Consider the following 21,210-nt stretch of genomic DNA (forward strand, 5'->3'; position numbering starts at 1 on the left):
GACCCTGGACAAGAAAACCAGTCACAAGTCGCACCGGTATAATTGTGCCATTGGCCAACATTACATTGAATGGGTCAAAATTATTGAATTTTCATTTATGCCAAAAATCGTTAGGATATTAAGTACAGATATTTTTAAATGTCTTACCTAAAATGTATTATTAGTAGTAATATGCATTGCTAAGGGTTTAATTTAGACAACTTTAAAGGCGATTTCCTCAAAACTTTGATTTTGTTTTACACTCTCAGATGCCCGATTTTCAAATTGTTTTCTTATCCTAACAAACAATACATCAATGGAAAGCTTTCGGTCCATATTTAAATATCAATAATAGCCTAATAATGATAATAATAATAATAATAATAATAATAATAATAATAATAAATGAATACTGGTTTTGTGGTCCAGAGTCAAATATATGTAAACAGGAGAGAGATAATATATTCCTTGTGTGCTTATGTTTGTATTTAAAGCTCAGTAGGTTGTAATGCCATAGTGCAGACTAAAGGAATGAATCACCATTAGATAGTGTGTATCTTTTTAACTAAGTATCCCTTGTATTCAAAGTTAGCTACGCCTCAAAAGTAATACATTCATATTAATTCACAGTGTGCTTAAGGCACGCGACTTTTAAACAGTAATCATTGAGCAAATATGTGCTTTGCACAACCGGAAACCAACCATGCTTGCATCCTGGTCAGGATCAAACGAGTCCTACTATGGAGAAGAACTGCCTCATGTATATTCATGACGTGGTGATAAATTGCCTCAGATGATCAACCTGATTGGATAAAGCCTCAAATGGGCGCTAGGCACCTGGCGAATCTCCAAATCCTACATGACGCTCAAGTATGAATACATTATGTCATTGGATGCGCCAGTCAGATTAACGTCAACGTCAGTATGGCGTAATTAATATTCATGAGCTAAACCTTTGCTGTAGTAGGATTGGTAATTTGGCGTCGTGTTCACCTGCGCCACAGGTGCGCGGTGGACAGATCGGAGAGAGATGGGTAATTCAGACTCCAAACTGCACTTCAGAAAAGCGGTGATTCAACTTACTACCAAAACACAGGTCAGGTTTGTTTTATTTGACATATGTGACTTTTATAAATGTGTACCCTATGTGGGCTTAGAAATGTTCCGAAACGCTGTTAAAGTGTAACAGATGGAATAATATCGCTTGATGTCTAACGTTTGGACATTTAAGCTTTCATTTGAAAATATAAATATTACGTTTTGAAATCTTATTTTTATGTCAAATGATTTAAAATTTGAAACAGAAACGAGAGAAAATCAAAATGCATGCACATGTGTGCAGTCTGTGCGTGTTTTACATATTCTCGTTTGAGTTTTTACAGGTGATGGTCATTTAAGGTGAAGCTGAGCTGAGCTGCTTTGTTTAATTTTTTACAATAAATAAAACCTCTTGTTTGTAAAGGATTTAAAATATGAATCTCTATATTCCTTTAAAAAAGACTGGTGAAACAAATATTGTTCTATTATATTTTAGAAACAGAAAAAATATTGTTTTTTGCATAAAGAAAATTTAGAATTTTTGACCAAATGCTTTGCATTTTTATGATTTTAATGAGAATTAAAGGGCAAGATCTACTTACTGTAATTGCAAAAGAGGTTTATATGTCCACAGACCATAGTGTCACTAAATTATCGCAACACTTTTATTGAATGTTTGTGGTTGTACTAATTTTAACTTATGAAATGTTTTACAGCCTGTAGAGGCCTCTGAGGATGTGTTTTGGGACCAATTCTGGACTGACGTCAACTTGACGTCACAGGATATTTTTGCTCTAGTTCCTGCCGCTGAGATCCGTGCTGTGAGAGAGGAGTCTCCGTCCAATCTGGCAACCCTCTGTTACAAGGTACATTATGACTGCGTACAAATGTGTATACTCTCTAGAGTAGGTACTTAATTTGAATAAGGAATTATTTCACAACCACTACAGAAGTATGTGCTATATAATATGAATGTGTAGTATGAGCAGTACATGTCATTATCATGTGACCTACCAGTGTCAGTTGCTTCACTTCACTGCCATTCACAATCACAAATCCTCTCCTGTGGCCTCACGGATAGTAAAGTGTCCATCATATGCACACTTCTCGCTGGATCATCCAAGTGCTTTTAACCTACTTTTTTGAGTGCTATGAATTTGGAAATACTTATTTTGTCACATACTGTTTTTGCCTGCTAATATAGTAGGGAAGTTTGCGATTTTCAGGTGCGTAATAGAGGTGAAAGGCACAATATGTAATATTTTTGGATTAAAATATCCCAAAACCACTAGAAAAGGGTTATATTGTTTTTGACTTGTGTACTTCTGTTTATCCCAAATGTTTCCAAGAATGTTTAAATCCAGAGAAATGAGCAATTTTAACCAGGATACGGATAGTGCATCGCCTAACAATGACATTATACCCAGAGTTTCCCTCGATTTACGGTTTTATCTCGTAGAAACCATGGAAACACTAAAGCGGCTTTAATATCTGCTGTGTTTTATTAGACAGGAGAGCAATTGTTTGGATCACTGATGGACAGAAACTAATCATTGTTCTCCAGCTCAACACAGTTAGTCTTATTGTTTAAATCTGGTGTTCTTGATTTACCGCACAGAGTACCATGTTTTACCATGCCTAATATGATCTCGCTCACTGCAGTGTGAACGAGTGTCTCTCAGTAGCGCCAAACGAATGAGTAGCATTATACCATAACCTTCAACACTCTGAAATGTGTGTAATATGATAAACAGCACTGCGTCATCCCACGTACTCGAGCAGAAGTGGGAGCGGAAACTGATAAATAAAACTACTTTGCATTCGGCCCATTTTGACTCGGGTATCAACTGAGGCTTAACGCATAATGTTATGCATGACTTATGACTTTATATATATTTTTTTTGTAGAATAGTAAATTTTGAGTCATTCCCATATCTCACACTTTTGGGACTGGATTTTGTTGATAAATACAGATATGCATGCATTTTAATGAACCACTGCGGCATGTTAAATGAATATATTCCAGAATAATATTAATATTGTTTTCAAAATGTGTAGCATTCATGAGTTATAAGTTCAAATGAATTTAATTAAATAAATAGATTTTTCTAAAGAACTACTATTTTCTTCAGCTTCAAAACATGATGCACTTTAAGTGTGTGTGTTTGTGTTGCAGGCAGTGGAAAGGCTCGTGTTGAACGCAGACTCCGGCTGTGTGTGTGAGAGAGACAGGCAGACCGTACTGAGCTGCACTCGTCTGTTGACTCGGATTCTGCCGTACATCTTCGAGGATCCAGACTGGCGTGGTTTCTTCTGGTCCACCGTGCCAAAAGCGGGCAAGTCTGTTGTAAGTATTTCACTGAGGGATTTCTCAACATTGCTTTTAGCGTGATTTAATACAGTTCTCCAAATGGTTAATTATTCAGTGCATGAGCTGTGCAAGAAGGTTTTAAGAAATGCACTAAAAACCCTTTGCCTTGCTTGAACTTTGAATCATGAGCTGGGTTTGAGGGAGTTTGTTCTCCGGTGCATATTTACGGTCTTCTGTTACCAGCCTGAACACTGTTCTGATTGTGTATGTCTCAGAACGACGGGGTATCAAATATCCTTTGATTTAAAGGGTTGAAGCGAGCAGAATGAGTGTATTGATGATGTATGAAACTCTTCAGAAAGCTAAAAGCTCCTGAAACACTGGACGGACAAGCTTGTCTCAGATGGTGTTTGTAATGATTTTACTGGTTTGTGATTTAAAAACATGAGACTGACGGATTTTGTTGACAGGATGAAAGCGATGACGAGACCTCACGGCCGCTGGCGGAGTCTCTCCTCACAGCTGTGTCTGATCTGCTTTTCTGTCCAGACTTCACAGTCGAGAGCCACTGCAGGACCGCTGCGGTATAACTCTCTCTCTATCTCCATCCTTTCTAGTGTGCCAGAGCTTTTGACTGTTAAAGTTATTCTGACCAAGAACCACCTGCTTAGACAGAAAGTAACCAGCAACAGTCAATCATTTTACCCCTTAAAACTCATCTTTGATCACCACAATTACATATTTAAATGTTAGTTCCTGGTAAAAAAATAATATTTTCATGCCCTAAAATAGCTTGAATGTAACTACACCCTTGCTTCATTTAGTATACTTGGGCTATGAATATGCAAATTAGCCCCGCCTCCACTCACTCGCAGCAGGAGAACGCTGTGGCAAGTGAATATATTGGTTAAATTCAGCCGTATATGTATGTTTGAACCAGAAACGGATTCAGAAGTAGAAGAAGAGAATGAAAAGAGAATTATACAGGCTTGTTTACAAGTACATGTATCAGAATGTTATTGTGTTTTATGTATTGTTCTCTACAACATCAGACCCTTTGAGGTGATTGGTTGAAACAGATTTTGTGACGTAGATAACACTGGCGATTTTCAAACCGTGTTTTTGAGACTGTCTTTGGTTCTCTGGAGTTTAAAATGCTCAGCCATGGTGTTGACTTGAATTTGCACATGGTTTGTCAACCGCTTTTTTTTACTTGATTTTCACCATTTAATAATAATACTGTTAACCCCCATTCAACAGAATGGTTACTCTATAAAATAATAATGTCATGGCAGTCTCTAAAGGTGCACAGACAAAACAACAGAAATATGTAGAACGTGTGTAGGCATTTAAATGTTTTTCTTTTGGCATCCAAAAGCAACTTGCCAAGCCTTTAGTGTAAAGTTTGTAATAGTATTTTTGTGTTCTGCGTGATTCTTAAACTTATCAGTAGAACATTTTTTGACATTATGGGCCAGATTTACTAGCAGCTTGCGCTCTTTTTGCCGTTAAATAACTATTGTCAGGGTTTACTAAAGACATGTCGTGAAAAAATGTGGACAGGGTTCTTTTGTGGCGGACCTTATTGGAGATTCCCTTTCAGACAGATGTCTGGGAGGAGAGTATTTAAATGAAACGTGCAAGGTTTGCTCTCATAAATTTGCTGAATTTTGTTATTTACTGCCCCAAAAAAGCATGTTGTACACCAGACGCTTACTGGTAGATTGTGTTTCGTATTATGGAAATTAACCGGTTATGTCTGTGTTCTTTAATGTGTGCATCGCATAAACTGTAAAAAAAAAAAAAAAAATGAACGTAGTGTATGTTATGTCATTTAAAGGTTTCTGAAGAGTATTGGTATATACCCAATAATTCGATTTCCGTGTGTGTGTGTAGGGTGGTGCTGCTGATATCCAGTCCATAGACAGCTGTGAGTTCATCTGGGAAGCTGGCGTTGGATTTGCTCAGGCTCCGCCTCTCAATCACACCTACGATTCCAACAGGTCAGAGACCCGCCCACCTAGGCAGTGTTTATTTGATCAAAATACAGTGAAAACAATAATATTGTGAACGATTTTGAAAGTGTAACGCATTCCTGTAATCAAAGCTGAATTTTCAGCATCATTACCCCAATCTTCAGTGTCACATGATCCTTCAGAAATCATTTTAATTTGCTGCTTATCAATGTTGAAAACAGAAAACATTTGTGCGGCTTTATATTTTTCTGGTAACGGTGATGCATGTTTTTTAGGATTCTCTATTAATATTATGGCCCGGTTGCACAGACGAGGCTTAGATTAAGCCAGAATTAGGCCTAAGTTCAATTAGGACAGCTTTTATAAACGTGCCTTAGAAAAAACATTATTAGTGTGCAGTATTGGGGAAAGTATATTTAAAAGTAATGCATTATAATAGTGTTACTCTTTAAAGAACCCTTTAACTAATTGTTACCTTTTGTAAACCAACTTTTTATGGTTTTGTATTTTAATTGTTTTGTTGCATTACTTTTGTGTTAGTTTTTTCTCACCTGGGCTGGGTTTGTTTGTTGTTGTTTTTTTAATAATAAAAATATTTTTTTGTATTTTGAGATTGTTTTTTTATTATTAGGTTAATACTAAATGTTTTTTTTAAATGCCTGCTCAGTGCTAACATTTATTCTAAAACTACAATAACCGTCATATTCACACCACACCTGTGCACTTAATTACAATTTATCTTAACAAATGGACAATAATTGTAAAACCCTGCATTACTTATTTGAAAAAGTAACTCCAATAGTTTGTTGTAAATTTAAAAGTAATGCATTGCTTTACTAGTTAATAGTATAAGTAATCTGATTACGTAACTTAATTACTTGTAATGCGATTCCCACACACTGCTGGTGTGTGTCTTGAGACAAAACAATGGCACTGGTATATTTTAAGATATAACGGTGTAAGTTGCTTTTAGTTAAAACAGCTAAACATGGATTTTAGTCTGAGACTAGGCTTTAGCGCTGTCTGAAGCTGGAGGTATAAATCTTTACTTTCACTTATGATCATTTTAATGCATCCTTGTACTGCATCCCAAAAATGAAAATTCTGTCATTAATTACTCTCCCTCATGTCGTTGAACACCCGTCAGACCTTCATCTTCATCTTCACACACAGAAGAAGATATTAGTGTTGAAATCCGATGGCTCAGAAAGGCCTTCATTGACACCAATGTCATTTCCTCTCTCAGACCCATAAAGGCACTAAAGACGTCGTTACAAAGCCCATCTCACTACAGCGGCTCTACAATCATTTATGAAGACATTTTATGGAAAAAAAAAGACTTGTATAGTGATGGCCCGATTTATAAACAAAGTTTCGAACGATTATGAATCAACATATCATGATTCGGATCACGTGTCAAACTGCTAAAATCTTTGGCGATCCGAATCATGAATCGATACGCTGATTAATAATCGTGCGAAACTTTTAGAAATCAGCCAAGCATATGTCGTTATTTAGTTTAGTTTTTTTTGCACACAAAAACTATTCTCATCTCTACACAAAATGATAGTAGAGCCGCTGTAGTGAGATGGGCTTTGTAACGACGTCTTTAGTGCCTTTATGGGACTTGAGAGAGGAAATGACATTGGTGTCAATGAAGGCCTTTCTGAGCCATCGGGTTTCAACACTAATATCTTCTTCTGTGTGTGAAGATGAGCGGAGGGCTTACTGGTGTCCAACGACATTAGGGCGAGGAATTAATGACAGAATTTTTCATTTTTGGGTGAACGAACCCTTTAAATTACCTCTCTGTTTCCCTCTCTCTCTCTCAGGGCAGAGTTGTTGAAGCTTTTATTGACATGTTTCTCAGAAGAAATGTATCAGTCTCCAACTGACACGCACGCGCTCAACCCATGGGTCTCGTTCTTTTGCTCTAGAGACAACAGGTATGCTCTCATTTAGTCTCATTGGTTGGTGCAGCAAGGCTACATCACAACTAAAGTCTGCTCTCTCTGTCTCTCAGACATGCCCTGCCGCTCTTCACATCTCTTCTTAACGTGATATGTGCTTATGATCCTGTCGGGTACGGAGTCCCGTACAATCACCTGATGTTCTCTGACCAGCGGGGGGCGCTAGCAGAGCTGGCACTGCAGACTCTGATCGTTTCATTGGAGCAAGAGCTTGCCGACGGCTCTAACACAAACACCAGCCTGAACCCAAACACGAATACTGACACCAGCTCTGCTGATTACAACAAGAACACAATGACTGAAGGATGCCAGGTAACCAGACACGCACATGCACTACGGCTGTTTTCAGAATGCAGGCTAGTATGTGTGAGGTATGAAAAAAAAAATATATATATATATTGTATAGTATGCATTGGGAAAAACCTTTATTTCAAAATTAGATTTCCCCCAACTTTGAATTGTTTTACTCCAATGAAAGGTTAGACTTTTTTTGAACGAAAGATCGAAAGGATAAACAATGCTGATTTATTTTCGCAGCCACCTTTGATCAGATTTACTAAGGGTGCATATATATAATATACACACACACAGACACACACACACACACTTGATATCTAGGGTTGTTTACTTTTACTTTTTTGTTACTTCAAGAAGTGCGAATGCCAGAATAACTATTTATTTGCAAGTTGATAACTGTGTTAACCCCTAACTGAATGCCACTCGATTAATTAAACATGCAGTGATACTGCAATAAAACATGTTAAACTTTAAGCACATAAATACACAGTAAATACAAATATCTGTTAAAAAAAGTTCAGTTCAGATATAACCCTGAATAAAAGGGTTATAATTGACATATCCCAAAATGTCGTCCTACAGCCAATGTGAAAATATTCCCGTGGCAGTGGTAAGGCGGTATACAAAGCATGTCTGTAAATGGTGTCCTAAGCGCCTGCTGAGTTTTGAAAGAGAGCCGGGGTTTAGTTTTATGATGTTGAGTATCTCAAACACTGCGCTTGAGCATCAGATTTTTCCTCATGGTATGTTTCAGGCCACAAGAGGGGAAAACCTGTTTGTAAACTACCTGTCTCGAATTCATAGAGAAGAGGTGAGACACACGTAAACACTTCACAACCCGTCACCCTTTACAAATACAATAGCCCTCTTAACAGGGTTGCCAGATTGGGTCAACAATTACCAATTTTATTGCCATCTCCTTAAAACTAAATAATATATTTAAGAGATTTAGCAAATATGACTCAAATGTCCAGGTGGAAACTGTCAAAACGGCAATCAACAAAATTAACCAATAACTTCAAATGTCAACAGTAAGAATAAGCCAATTTAATTGCAAGATGTGCCTCATATATGGCATTTCACACTTGTTAATGTACTCACCACAGCCAAAATCTGTCGTTCATTAATACATACTGTACAATAATCAGACAACAAAAAAAAAAAAAACAGCAACAATGTGCTTACCATAGTCATATAGTCCCATATCCGATTTCAATTAAGGCCTATAAAGACCCTTAGAGAATTAATCTCCCACAGGTGTAATCTACATTTTGAGAGTTCGGTCAGTCTCCCACTCTTTACTGTAGATAAATTACTCTATATTTATGCCACTTTGGCATAGTGATCACTTGACTGCACCACAAGTTAGCGTGCTAAAATCATGTCAGTCATGAATGAGCGCTTCTGTCTGCTGATCGGCTTAACGGGTTAGTTCACCCAAAAATTAAAATGATCCCATGATTTACTCACCCTCAAGCCATCCTAGGTGTGTATGACATTCTTTTAGATGAATACAATCAGAGTTATATTAAATTAATTACATTTCCAAGCATTATAATAGGATTAAATTGTTGCTTTGTTTTTGATGTTCATAAAATGCATCTATCCATCATATAACTGCTCCAGGGGTTAATAAAGGCCTGCTGAAGCGATGCGTTTGTGTAAGAAAAATATCCATGTTTAAAACTTTATAAAGTAAGTTATCTAGCTTCCAGATCGCCTTCCGTATTCAACTTATGGAAAAATGGAGCCATGTGGGCAGTTATATGATGGATGGATGCACTTATGGACTTCAGAAACGAACCAAGTCACTGCCATTCTAAAGCTTTGAATAGACAGGACTTTAATATAGCTCTGATTGTGTTTGTCTGAAAGAAGAATGTCATTTACTCCTAGTCTGACTTGGTGAGTAAATCGTGGGATCATTTTCATTTTTGAGTGAACTAAACCTTTAAAGTGCGTCATGGTCGGTGACGTCAACCAATTCCAGCTGATTTTGTGTCGGCTCCTGTGTTTAGTAATGCCATGATGACTTTTTTTATAGAATACATGCACACTTGAGTTTTGTTTATTTACTAATTAGACTATAAAATGTAGATGTTTGAAACCCACCGAACTGACCCCAAACAAGCCCAACACAATGAACCTGCCCAATCTGGCAACACTGTCTCTAAACAGTTTACATTATCGGATAATGATAAAAATAATACATGTATATTTATAAATGCACTTTCTTGCCTGTAGGATTTTCATTTAATCTTGCGAGGAATTGGCCGGCTGCTCAATAACCCCCTGATGCAGACGTACCTGCCCCATTCCTGCAAGAGGATCCAGTTTCATCAGGAGCTGCTGGTGCTTTTCTGGAAACTCTGTGACCTCAACAAGGTGCTTTATTTAATTAGATTTATTGTACTTTTATTTTATTTTTTTATTATTATAATAATAAAAAAGTTTTTACGCTTCTTAAATAATAAAATATAAAATAAATGTAAAATAAAACAAAGTAAAATACATTTAAAATAATATTTAAAATAGAATAAATGTATATAACTTGTGTAACTGATATAAAAATACAAACTCAGCTCTTGGCTGAGAGCAGACTGCTGACACGGCATTGCTGTTTTCAGATGTTTTTTCTTTAGAGGTTCTTTAACCTTTGAATTATGTTTAAAATACATTTCTGCATGTATATACCTGTACGGTTTAGACCTTGACGTTTCTTTATCTGTGTTTCAGAAGTTCCTGTTCTATGTGTTGAAGAGCAGTGACGTGCTGGATATTCTGGTGCCAATTCTGTTCTATCTGAATGACGCTCGTGCCAATCAGTGTGAGTATCTGGAGCATTCAGTGCCACACGTACAGCACATATTCACCCATATATTTCAATGGAAATCAATTTATGAGTGCAGACTTTTTAACTAGTTTCTCATGTTTTAGTGGTGTCTTATTTTTATAAAGTGTGGATGTGAAAAAAATAGGCGTTTGTGTGAATGTGAGTGTGCATATGTTGGTAGCACGTGTCGGTCTGGTGCATATCGGCGTGTTCATCCTGTTGCTGTTAAGCGGAGAGAGGAATTTCGGGGTGCGTCTGAATAAGCCGTACAGTGTGCATGTGCCGATGGATATTTCAGTGTTTGCTGGGACTCACGCCGACCTGCTGATAGTGGTGAGAGAAACACAGATACGAACTGTACATCAATATCAGCTAATGAGATGTGAGAACTGATTTGAATAGTTTTTGGTCTGCAGGTTTTTCATAAGCTCATCACCAGTGGTCATCAGCGATTGCAGCCCCTGTATGATTGTCTTCTCACTATTATAGTCAACGGTAAGTGCATTTGCTCTGAGAAAAGCACATGCATTTTGAGAGCGTTTTAATTTCCTGATGCATCTTTGCTGTTGTTTTCAGTGTCTCCGTACCTGAAAAGTCTGTCTATGGTAGCAGCCAACAAACTACTACACCTGCTGGAGGTTTTCTCAAACACCTGCTTCCTGTTCTGCTCTCCTGTTAACCACCACCTGGTTTTCTTCTTGCTAGAAGTTTTTAACAACATCATACAGTACCAGTTCGATGGTAAGTGCTTTGAAGCTGCACCGCTTTTGTAAATACAGTCTGCTCAGTTCTGCGTTTAAATGACAAATAACATCGAAATATGGACATGCCGAAAGTCTAATTATTGAATGCAAATCATAACATGCTTACTATAGCAAGCCTTAGTACACAATCCTAATTAAAATGCTTTGCAATCTTCATTGATTTGTTTTTAACATTGAGTGGATGCATTTCTAACTTTTTTAGAAAAGTTGTGAATGCATTTTTCTTACTAACTTACGGTCTGTTTTGCTTCTTTATATTGCAAACTGCAATTTATCATATTTTAATATACTAACATAAACACACTGGTTAATGCGAAGTTTTATCATTTACTACACTTCTAATAAATTGGAAGTCTCACACAAAGGTCAAGTCACCTTTTGAGCAGCTTTACAGTAATAAACAGGAAAATAACAGAATCAACGATGCAAACTTCAAATATAAAACAAGACTATTTTGATTTAATGCTATTAACAATGTCATCAGTCAGTTTGATAAATGTTTCATCAATTTTCACAGAAAATCACTTTCCTTCATGCTGCAAAATGTGTGGATAGGATGTTTTCAGAAGCATAACATTTTAATTCACGTTGCATATATTTGTATTCATCTCTCTATCTAGGTAACTTTAACCTGGTGTACGGTATCATCCGTAAACGTAACCTCTTTCACCAGCTGGCTAACCTACCAACAGACATTAGCTCAATCCAGAAAGCTCTACAGAGGAGAAGCAGGAGCAACAGCACCCATAATGCCGTCTTCATGGAGACCAACAACCCCTATAGCGCCGCCTGCAGTGAGAAACCATATAAAACCTCACCAGTTCAAACGGGCACTCTGAACACAAGCTTGAAGGCCATGCCACGTACGTATCCACCTTTCTCTATATGTGTACACACCAGGGCTGCTTTTACCCTCAGTGTGTGAGGGGTCAAACTCCTGGATGACCACAGTCCTACAGGGTTTAGTCCTAAACCTGCTCCAACATACATACCTGTAGGTTTAATCAGGGTGTCCGCAGGGTTTGAAAAAGTATTAAAAAGTGATAAATCAAAATTGTCAAATTTAAGGCCATTAAAAGTGTTAAAGGGATCCCATGGTGTTGAGACTTGTATGGCTTAATATAACATAAATGATGTCTCTTACTGAATTATGTGGTAGAAAACCCATGAAAGATCTACGTTATTTAAAAAATCGATTTTATATTTGGACCATGGGCGGCGCCATTTTGTTTGCGTTCTAGGTTGATGACGTAGAGTGGTTGAACTCCTCAATCAGCTGGCGTTACCCGTTGCTATTTTTACCACAACGCAACTCGAAAATTGTTTCAGAGTTAAACAAAACCAATGAATTGCTTTGTAATTGTACTTAAAACACACTCAAACATACATGTGCACACAAACTCACCTACACAAGTCACAAACAGATCGGCGGGCGCGCACACACACACCTGACTGCTCTGTCTCAATCGCATGCATCATCACCAAAACATCCTGCCTCTCTTCCTCACGTTACTTTATCCCATCGTCCTACCTAGATATTTCCCTCTGCTGGTCACATTAGGCATTATAGTTAATCTACTATCAACAGTCTATCTAGGGAACAGGATGTGTTGAACAGGATATCAACACAGGGAATAGATTGAGGGTTATGTATGCGCGCGCAGTGCGTGCGTGTGTGTGTGTGTTCGCGCCGATCTGTTGGGGTGTGTATGTGTGTGTGTGTGTGTGTGTGTGTGTGTGTGTGTGTGTGTGTGTGTGTGTGTTCGCGCCGATCTGTTGGGGTGTGTGTGAGTCTGTGTGAGGGAGAGAGTTTGTGTGCACATGTATGTTTGAGTGCGTGAAGTCGGACAGCTGTTTGTAAATCGGCTGTACACTCGTTATTGCGGTGGAACGTGAGACTGAATGACTGCACTCGAACATGTCCACTATGGTGTCGGACAACACTACAAATGTCCGTCCCTTCAAATAATGCCCTATTTCAGGGTATAGGGTCGATTTCAGATTCAGCCCCTGTCGTGGAGACTGAGCAGCCCAACATCTCGATTGAGACAGAGCCTGTCGTGTGCGCGCCCGCCGATCTGTTTGTGACTTGTGTAAGTGAGTTTGTGTGCACATGTATGTTTGAGTGTGTTTTAAGTATAATTACAAAGCAATTCATTGGTTTTGTTTAACTCTGAAACAATTTTCGAGTTGCGTTGTGGTAAAAATAGCAACGGGTAACGCCAGCTGATTGAGGAGTTCAACCACTCTACGTCATCAACCTAGAACGCAAACAAAATGGCGCCGCCCATGGTCCAAATATAAAATCGATTTTTAAAATAACGTAGATCTTTCATGGGTTTTCTACTACATAATTCAGTAAGAGACATCATTTATGTTATATTAAGCCATACAAGTCTCAACACCAGGGGATCCCTTTAAATTTGGCCTCAGAGGTATTCTTTCTTTCCAAATTAGGTATTATTTTTTCAGACTATCAGGTGTCCTATTATATTGAAATTCTATCTGCGTTCGCGTTAGTTCGATTAAATATGGGCTTTAGCATATCTGGGCACATAATCAAAGATCTTTCATCTCCGTCGCAACGTATGTTTGATGCTGACGTCATGTTCAGTGGTCGTTCGGTATCATCTCAGAGCACAGCGCGCTCAACAGAAGTGGCTGGCTTACGTTTTATTTTAGACTTGCTTCAAGGCGTATCTTCAACGACTAACCTCATAAGAGCAATCTTAAACGATGTATATATATAGTCTAAAATGAACAAAGAGTTGTGAGAGAATGAGGCGCGATCCATAGACCGTATAAACAGTGAGATCCGCGTGTCTGTCTGCTCTTAAAGGAACCGCAGCCAATAAAGCTTCCTGTCAGGGAACAGAGAAAATGACTCGCTGCGCTTGACTAAATAACTTTTGTAGCTTTAATAAGGATTAAATATTTAATTTATAGTTTATGCAGACTACATATAACTTTGATAACTGTATTAAATTTCTGTATATTTCCTAACTGTTAAGACAGGAAGGGCAGGAATAAACATGACATTTATTATGGATTTATGTTAGCATTGTTTTAAGTTTACTTAAATTAAAAACTGTTATATTTTTGAAGCCTAATAATGAATGTAAAAAAAAATCAGTAACTGTATTGATATCAGTAATACTGGCCTTCATTCATAAAAAGATGCCATTTAAACAAGTATTTAAAATATACTGTCTTTATGTTGTTTCTACATTAATTTGATTAACTGTGAAATTATTATATTAAAAATGTACAAAAACTTTTTTTATTGCGATTAATCACAGAAAAAATGTGTGATTAATCTAGTTAAAGTTTTTAATCGATTGACTAGTTTTTAGTATTTTGTTTAATTCAACAACTTATCACAGTTATAGAAATGTAATATTTGGCTCAGGTTTTGTTGTTGGGAAAAAAACACTAAATAATTTAATTGCTGAATTACCAATTATTAATTGAAATCAGATGTGTGTGCAGTAATGCTTCTCCTTCACCAGCCTTTGTGAATGTTGAGATCTATTTTACTGTGTCTGAATGATAACTTATAACAGATTTCCTCCTGGTGTCGATTATAATCTATTCTTTTTTGTATGTTATATATGTCAAAATCTGTGTAAATAATAGAAAGGTCGCTGATTAACACTTGCAATTCAGTGTCGTGATGGTTTTAAAAAATATTCTGAAGGTAGTAAAAAAAGTATTAAAAAGTAGTAAATTTAACTTAAGGATTGCTGTATATACCCTGTTCATGTAATCCTGAAGGACTTGATTAGCTGGATCTGGTGTGTTTAGAGGTGAAGCTTAACTCTTCAAGGCTGTGGCCCTCCAGGAAAAGTTTTCTCCACCCCTGACTTAAGTTGTTGTTTCCATTCACATGTTTTTCTAAGAATTTAGTAATATTGCATAAAACTGAAGGATGGAAACAGTTAAAATGCACATAAAATCTTGCAGGTAAGAAGACGCCCACATGCAGTAAACTATGATGGAGGAACATTTACTGAACAAATTCTGTATGCTCATCAAAAAACTCATGTGATTGGATAACTGGACTGTGCTGCCAAGTCTGCGATTTTCCCGCGGGTTGTTTCCCATGTCCGCAGGTTAAAGCGACCTCAATTATGTGATGAATAGACCCAGGAATGCAAATTTTAGCAGGCAACCTTGCCAAAATAACATGCATTTTACCCCCCAAACACCATCTTTCTGGAGATCTCCCTGGCATCCAGGCTATTGTCTAGCGACCCCAATGCTTTATCTTTATCTGTATGTTTTCTGGGAGTAGTATCTTTCCTTTGTCCATGGAAACGATCTTACAACGCACAAAAAAAAGCCTCTTAGACAACTCGGACACACTCTCGATATTGCAGTTTTTCAAAATATCCGTCATGAAGTGGATTCACGCAGCCATCATCTGTTATGCCTTATGTGAATGTTTGGTTAACTGTTGGGGAAAAACATCTGATGTGTAACATTATTTTAGATCCGTGCGGTACAGTAGATCTTAATATTATGGGGGTAGATTTGTGGCGTTATTCCAAACAAATATATTATCCACAAATAAATGTAAAGCGATTCACAAAGAATAAATAAATTCACAAATCAATAGAATAAGATCCACAAATATATGCAGGAGTTTCACAAAAATGAATTCGATTCACAAATAAATACAATGGCATTCGTGAACAACAAAAAAATCCACACATTTTTGTCACAAACACACAACTCTGCCCTGCATTCATTTGTGAATCGCTTCCTGTGTGTTTGTGGATCTCTTCTTGCACATTTGTAAATCGCAGCACAACGCGTGAATTTTGAAACATTTCCAGCTTCTAGACTCACACAAATCCACAAATAGGTAGACTCCACCCAGGGTGGTTCTCAGTATATCTCCTCGTTTCCTCGCTCCTCCGTCTTCCATCCCATGACCCGGAAACCGATGGAGCTCAGCCATCTTGTAGGAGATCTCAATTCTCTAACTGAACCGCGAGGAAGGAGGCGAGGATGGAGGAGTGAGCGAGGAAACACGGGTGGATCCTTTGCGGAAGTGTTTTATCGACTAAACGTGACGCACGCATTAATTTTCCTCCCCTTCATATCGTGCCACAGTTTATTCATTATTATTATTATTATGTTTACATGTAGGCTACAACACAAATGTTTGTCAAATAACAACACCTGACCGTTGCAGAGTTATATCAAAGCACAACAAAATGAAAGAAACAAACAGAGAAACAAATAGAAATGAATACTAAGCTATATAACGAATAAAAAGCAGCTAATAACGGGAATTCGTTGTTAATAATAACTGGTAATATTGATTAAAGTATGGACAAATGTTGTATTTTGTGGAGGCTGAAACTACAATATAAATAGTTGTCTCTAATGTCCAAGAATCATGAATAACTCCAGCGAGGCAGTCATCATTAACTGACGCCGCTTTAAAGTGGCGTTAAAGGGCGAGGATATATCTTTTCACTTGATTCAATTCCTCCGTGCTCGCGTCTTTTCCTCGTGTCCTGAAAGGGCGGAGCTAAGGAGCGAGGAAAGGAAACGAGGATGCACAAATAAAAATTGGGAAGTACCCCCACTGTCTACTTCAGCCAATCAGATAACGGGGCTCCAACCACTCCTTTTGGCCAGTGCGGCTGAAACAGAGTTGCGACCACTGATCTATATGATCAGATAACGGCCATATCGTGCTGCCCAGAGCCGTAGAGCTCTAATTAGTTCCAAACAACTCCACGCTGTCAATCTGTTTAAATAGGATTAAGCAGGATAGACAGCATTTTCACTATGCAGCAATTTCTGGCAATTAATATTAATAATGTATTTTAAAAAGTATAACCTGAATGTATTTTAGACCTTTTGTTAATAAATTACTTTTTGTTATTCACCTTGAAGATATCCTTACTGATAAAAAATGGTTGGTTTATTATGTTGTAGGCATCGATAAACTAACAGAAGCGTCACAGGTTTCTGAGGACGGATCAACACTGTTACTGCAGCACAGTGACCCGCCTCTCAGCCAATCAGATCACAGCTCTGAGACGCCAGGCAGAGACGCTGAAGCGACCTCAGGTGAAGACGACAAGGTACAGCATCACTCTGACAAACCTACTGTACATAACTGTATTTATTCTATTTATATCAATAAAATTATCTTTTTGAATTCTTTAGAGTTCGTTAAATGGGGACTGTGATGGGAAGAGTCAGAAAAGTGTGTCGTCTTCATCAGACTGGGCTCCTGCTCCAGACTGGGTGAGTCTTAACCTCAGTTACACACCAATGCTTGTGAGGACCTGGTATAGACTACAATGTGTGTGAACATTTTCAGAAAGTATAGCAAAAACACTCGGATCCAATGAGTTTATCGATCTCTGCTTGCTTTCTGTCAGGTCCTCTCCTGGAAGAGTAAACTTCCTCTGCAGACTATAATGAGACTCCTGCAGGTGCTGGTGCCTCAGGTGGAGAAAATCTGCATAGACAGGTGACAAACACACACACTCACACAAACACATGTGTTTTTGTTTCATGGGGACTTAACATGACTTAATGGTTTTTAAACTGTACAAACTGTACACAAAAAACCCATCACACCAAACTTTGCGTTTTTACATTTTCAAAAAACATCATTAAAATGCCCCCAGATGGACAAGGATTTCTGATATTACCATCTTTGTTGGGACATTTTGTCCTCATAACGTGGCGTTTACCAGGACACACACACACACGTTTGTTTTTGTGAAATGTGGGGACATTCCATAGGCGCAATGGTTTTTATACTGTACAAACTGTATTTTCTATCCCCTTACACTGCCCCGACCCCTAAACCTACCACACACACACACACACACACACACACACACACACACACACACACACACACACACACACTGCCCCTGCCCCTAAACCTACCAATCACACACACACACTGCCCCTGCCCCTAAACCTACCAATCACACACACACACTGCCCCGACCCCTAAACCTACCCATCACACACACACACACACACTGCCCCTGCCCCTAAACCTACCCATCACACACACACACACACTGCCCCTTAACCTACCCTCACAGGACACGTACTGCATTTTTACTTTCTCAAAAAAACTCATTCTGTATGATTAATAAGCTTTTTGAAAAGTGGGGACATGGGTATGACACAGGTATTATAAGGAGAGGGTGAAATATGAGGACATTACCCATGACGTTATAAACATTTGTATCCTGATATATCACAAACAAGTACACACACACACACACACAGATAATCTTTAACATTTGTTAGCTTTAGTTCATGTTAACTAATGCAGTTACTGAAAGCTAAAAATCTAAAGAATTTATTAATTTTAACATTTGATTTAATTATATCTTTGTAAATGTTGAAATTAACATTATGCATCTTAATATTAATTAAGCCCTGAAGAAAATGTTGTTGTTTTGTCTGAGCGACATACGCAAAAGTAAAGACTCATAACTCCAAAACTACAGCAAGGGGTCAAAAGGCAGGTTTGGTTTGATCGAACACTTTTTAGATTTTTAGAAAATACAAATTGTTACATTTACATTCTCGTGAGAAAGTGCTAAGATAAATATAAAATGTATTATGATTTTACATATTGATCTTATTTGAAATAAGGTAGGAGGACATGTTTTGGTAAAGCTCTACATATGAGTTGCATCTGGATTAAATTTTGTGGTGAAAAGTTACAGCGTTTGGAGCCAAGATTGCCTTTGTTTAGCCCTTGAACAACATATCACACAGCGTTGATTCCAAACGCAATCATACAGCTCATGAAACATGCACAGATTGTAGAAAATGCACACCATTTTTTACTGCAGATTCGCACAATTAAAAAGAGCCCAAAATTAACATAATCCTTTGCGTTGATCATGAATGCCCACTAGGGGGCGCCTGGTAGGCATCTGTGGGCAAAGCAATGGCTCATGCTCTTCATGGCTGAGTTTCTGTTGTTCCCAATCGCTTCCACTTTATAATCCCACTAACAGTTGAGCGTGGAATATTTAGTAGTGAGGAAATGTCAGGCATGGCCTTATTGCACAGGTGTCAGCCTATCACGGCCCCACGCTTGAGTTCACTGAGCTCCTGAGAGCGACCCATTCTTTCACTAATGTGTGTAGAAGCGTCTGCAGGCCTAGAGCTTGATTTATACACCTGTGGCCATGAAGAGATTGAACACCAGTCATTTGGAGGGGCGGCCCAATACTTTTGGCAATATAGTGTAGTTATTTATAGTGCCATTTAACCAAAAACTCATTGATTTGGGACGATGGAAACATAAGTGATAAAATACGTCATCCCTGCATCACTCTATTGACTGAGACAGACTCTTGTTGTTCTCAGAGGTTTGACGGACGAGACTGAGATCCTGAAGTTTCTGCAGCATGGAACTCTGGTGGGTTTGCTGCCGGTTCCTCATCCCATCCTCATCCGCAAGTACCAGGCCAATGAAGGCACGGCTCTGTGGTTCCGCACGTACATGTGGGGCATCATCTACTTGCGGTGAGTTCTGCTCTCTACAGGACCGCCTGGAACACTTCCACTCTCAGCAATCAAAAAGCATGAATACTAATGTCAGTCTATTTAATTGTACTATATATATTGTGTTGGAATGTGGCTAACATCTCATAAAAGATGCTTTTTTCCCCTTGTTTTAGTAACGTGGATCCTCCTGTTTGGTACGACACTGATGTCAAGCTGTTTGAGATCCAGAGAATTTAATGATATCAAGAGAATCGTCTCGGTTTCTCAAAACTGAACACTCCAAAAGATGAATTTACCCTCATATTATCTCTCCAAAATTGAGTCTAAGATTAAGTTTTCATTGTCGTGTGTGTGTGTGTGTGTGTGTGTGTGTGTGTGTGTGTGTGTGTGTGTGTGTGTGTGTGTGTGTGTGTGTGTACACGACTGAATGAATTGATACTGTTCTGTTATTTTCATTGTTTCATTTCCCGCTGTGAGTCGATGCATGAGAACGGACACACAACCCTCAGGTCTCTGACCTCGTGAACAGAGAGAGGAGTGTGTGTTTATACTGTGTTTTTTCTGTGTGTTATTTTTACTGTAATAGAATGTTTGGATGAATTCTGTATAAACTGAAGCAAATCATTTAACAGCTGGAAACTTTAATGCTGCATGTACAGAAATACTATAAAAACTTTCTTTAATGCCATTTGGTCCACATTTTTTGTCTGCAAATCCAATATACAGTGTCAGAAACATGTTAAAATTAGTATGCAACAATATTGTATAATCTCTAAATATGCAATATTATGTCTCTGAATGATGCAGGATATTCAATGAGAAAATGTGGAAGATAAGACTTTATTAATTCAACAGAAATTGATTGAAAGTGTCTAACTGACAAGAGCAGGTTATGAAGGAAAACTTAATTGAAGCTTACAGTAAAATCTATTAGAGATTTTATAAAGTGTGTGTGTGTGTGTGTGTAGAAGTCTCTTGCTTCCCAAGGCTGCATTTATTTTATTACAAAAATTATCCTTTTAATATTGTGAACATTTTAAAATGGAAAATAACTTTTTTCTAAATATTATATATTTATATCTAAATATATATTAATATATTTTAAAAATGTAATTTGATACAATGCTGAAATCATTCTAATATGCTGCTTCAAGAAACGTGATTATTAACAACAGCTGTGTTTAAAAAAAAAATCAGGATTCTTTGATGAACAGAAAGTTCAAAAGAACAGCATTTACTGGGAATGGATCTTTTGTAATATTATAAATGTCTTTACTGTGTAACAACAACGACTAATGAGTTTAATGTCTCGGGGAATAATTAACTCAAAAGGGATTTAATATTCAATATTCATGAATTTATGAATATGATTTGCCAGTTGTTCATTACGTATTAAAATTTTCCGATAGGGAAAATTGTTTAATTAAATACAAGTAACCCTTTACGGAATTGCTTGAAATTATCCTACTAAGTTTGTCCTGCAAATTAGTTATAGACTTTTCAAATCAATTCTCAATAAGGG

The 21,210-nt window shown here is 37.7% G+C and overlaps 1 protein-coding gene across 1 annotated transcript; it reads left to right on the top strand.

The window, feature by feature from the left end:
- Window positions 1-956: 956 nt before the first annotated feature.
- On the top strand, window positions 957-20,376 carry hid1b (HID1 domain containing b). The gene is made up of 19 exons (XM_067429750.1): window positions 957-1,075; window positions 1,734-1,883; window positions 3,194-3,364; window positions 3,799-3,912; window positions 5,225-5,331; window positions 7,137-7,250; window positions 7,328-7,586; window positions 8,326-8,382; window positions 9,816-9,956; window positions 10,308-10,398; window positions 10,586-10,737; window positions 10,821-10,899; window positions 10,981-11,145; window positions 11,789-12,031; window positions 17,124-17,272; window positions 17,358-17,438; window positions 17,576-17,667; window positions 19,548-19,706; window positions 19,862-20,376. The coding sequence occupies exons 1-19, from the start codon at window positions 1,010-1,012 to the stop codon at window positions 19,923-19,925; spliced, it is 2,454 nt and encodes an 817-aa protein (XP_067285851.1). The 5' UTR covers window positions 957-1,009; the 3' UTR covers window positions 19,926-20,376.
- Window positions 20,377-21,210: the final 834 nt, after the last annotated feature.

Source organism: Pseudorasbora parva, chromosome 21, assembly GCF_024679245.1.
Source record: "Pseudorasbora parva isolate DD20220531a chromosome 21, ASM2467924v1, whole genome shotgun sequence".
NCBI classification, from domain to species: domain Eukaryota; kingdom Metazoa; phylum Chordata; class Actinopteri; order Cypriniformes; family Gobionidae; genus Pseudorasbora; species Pseudorasbora parva.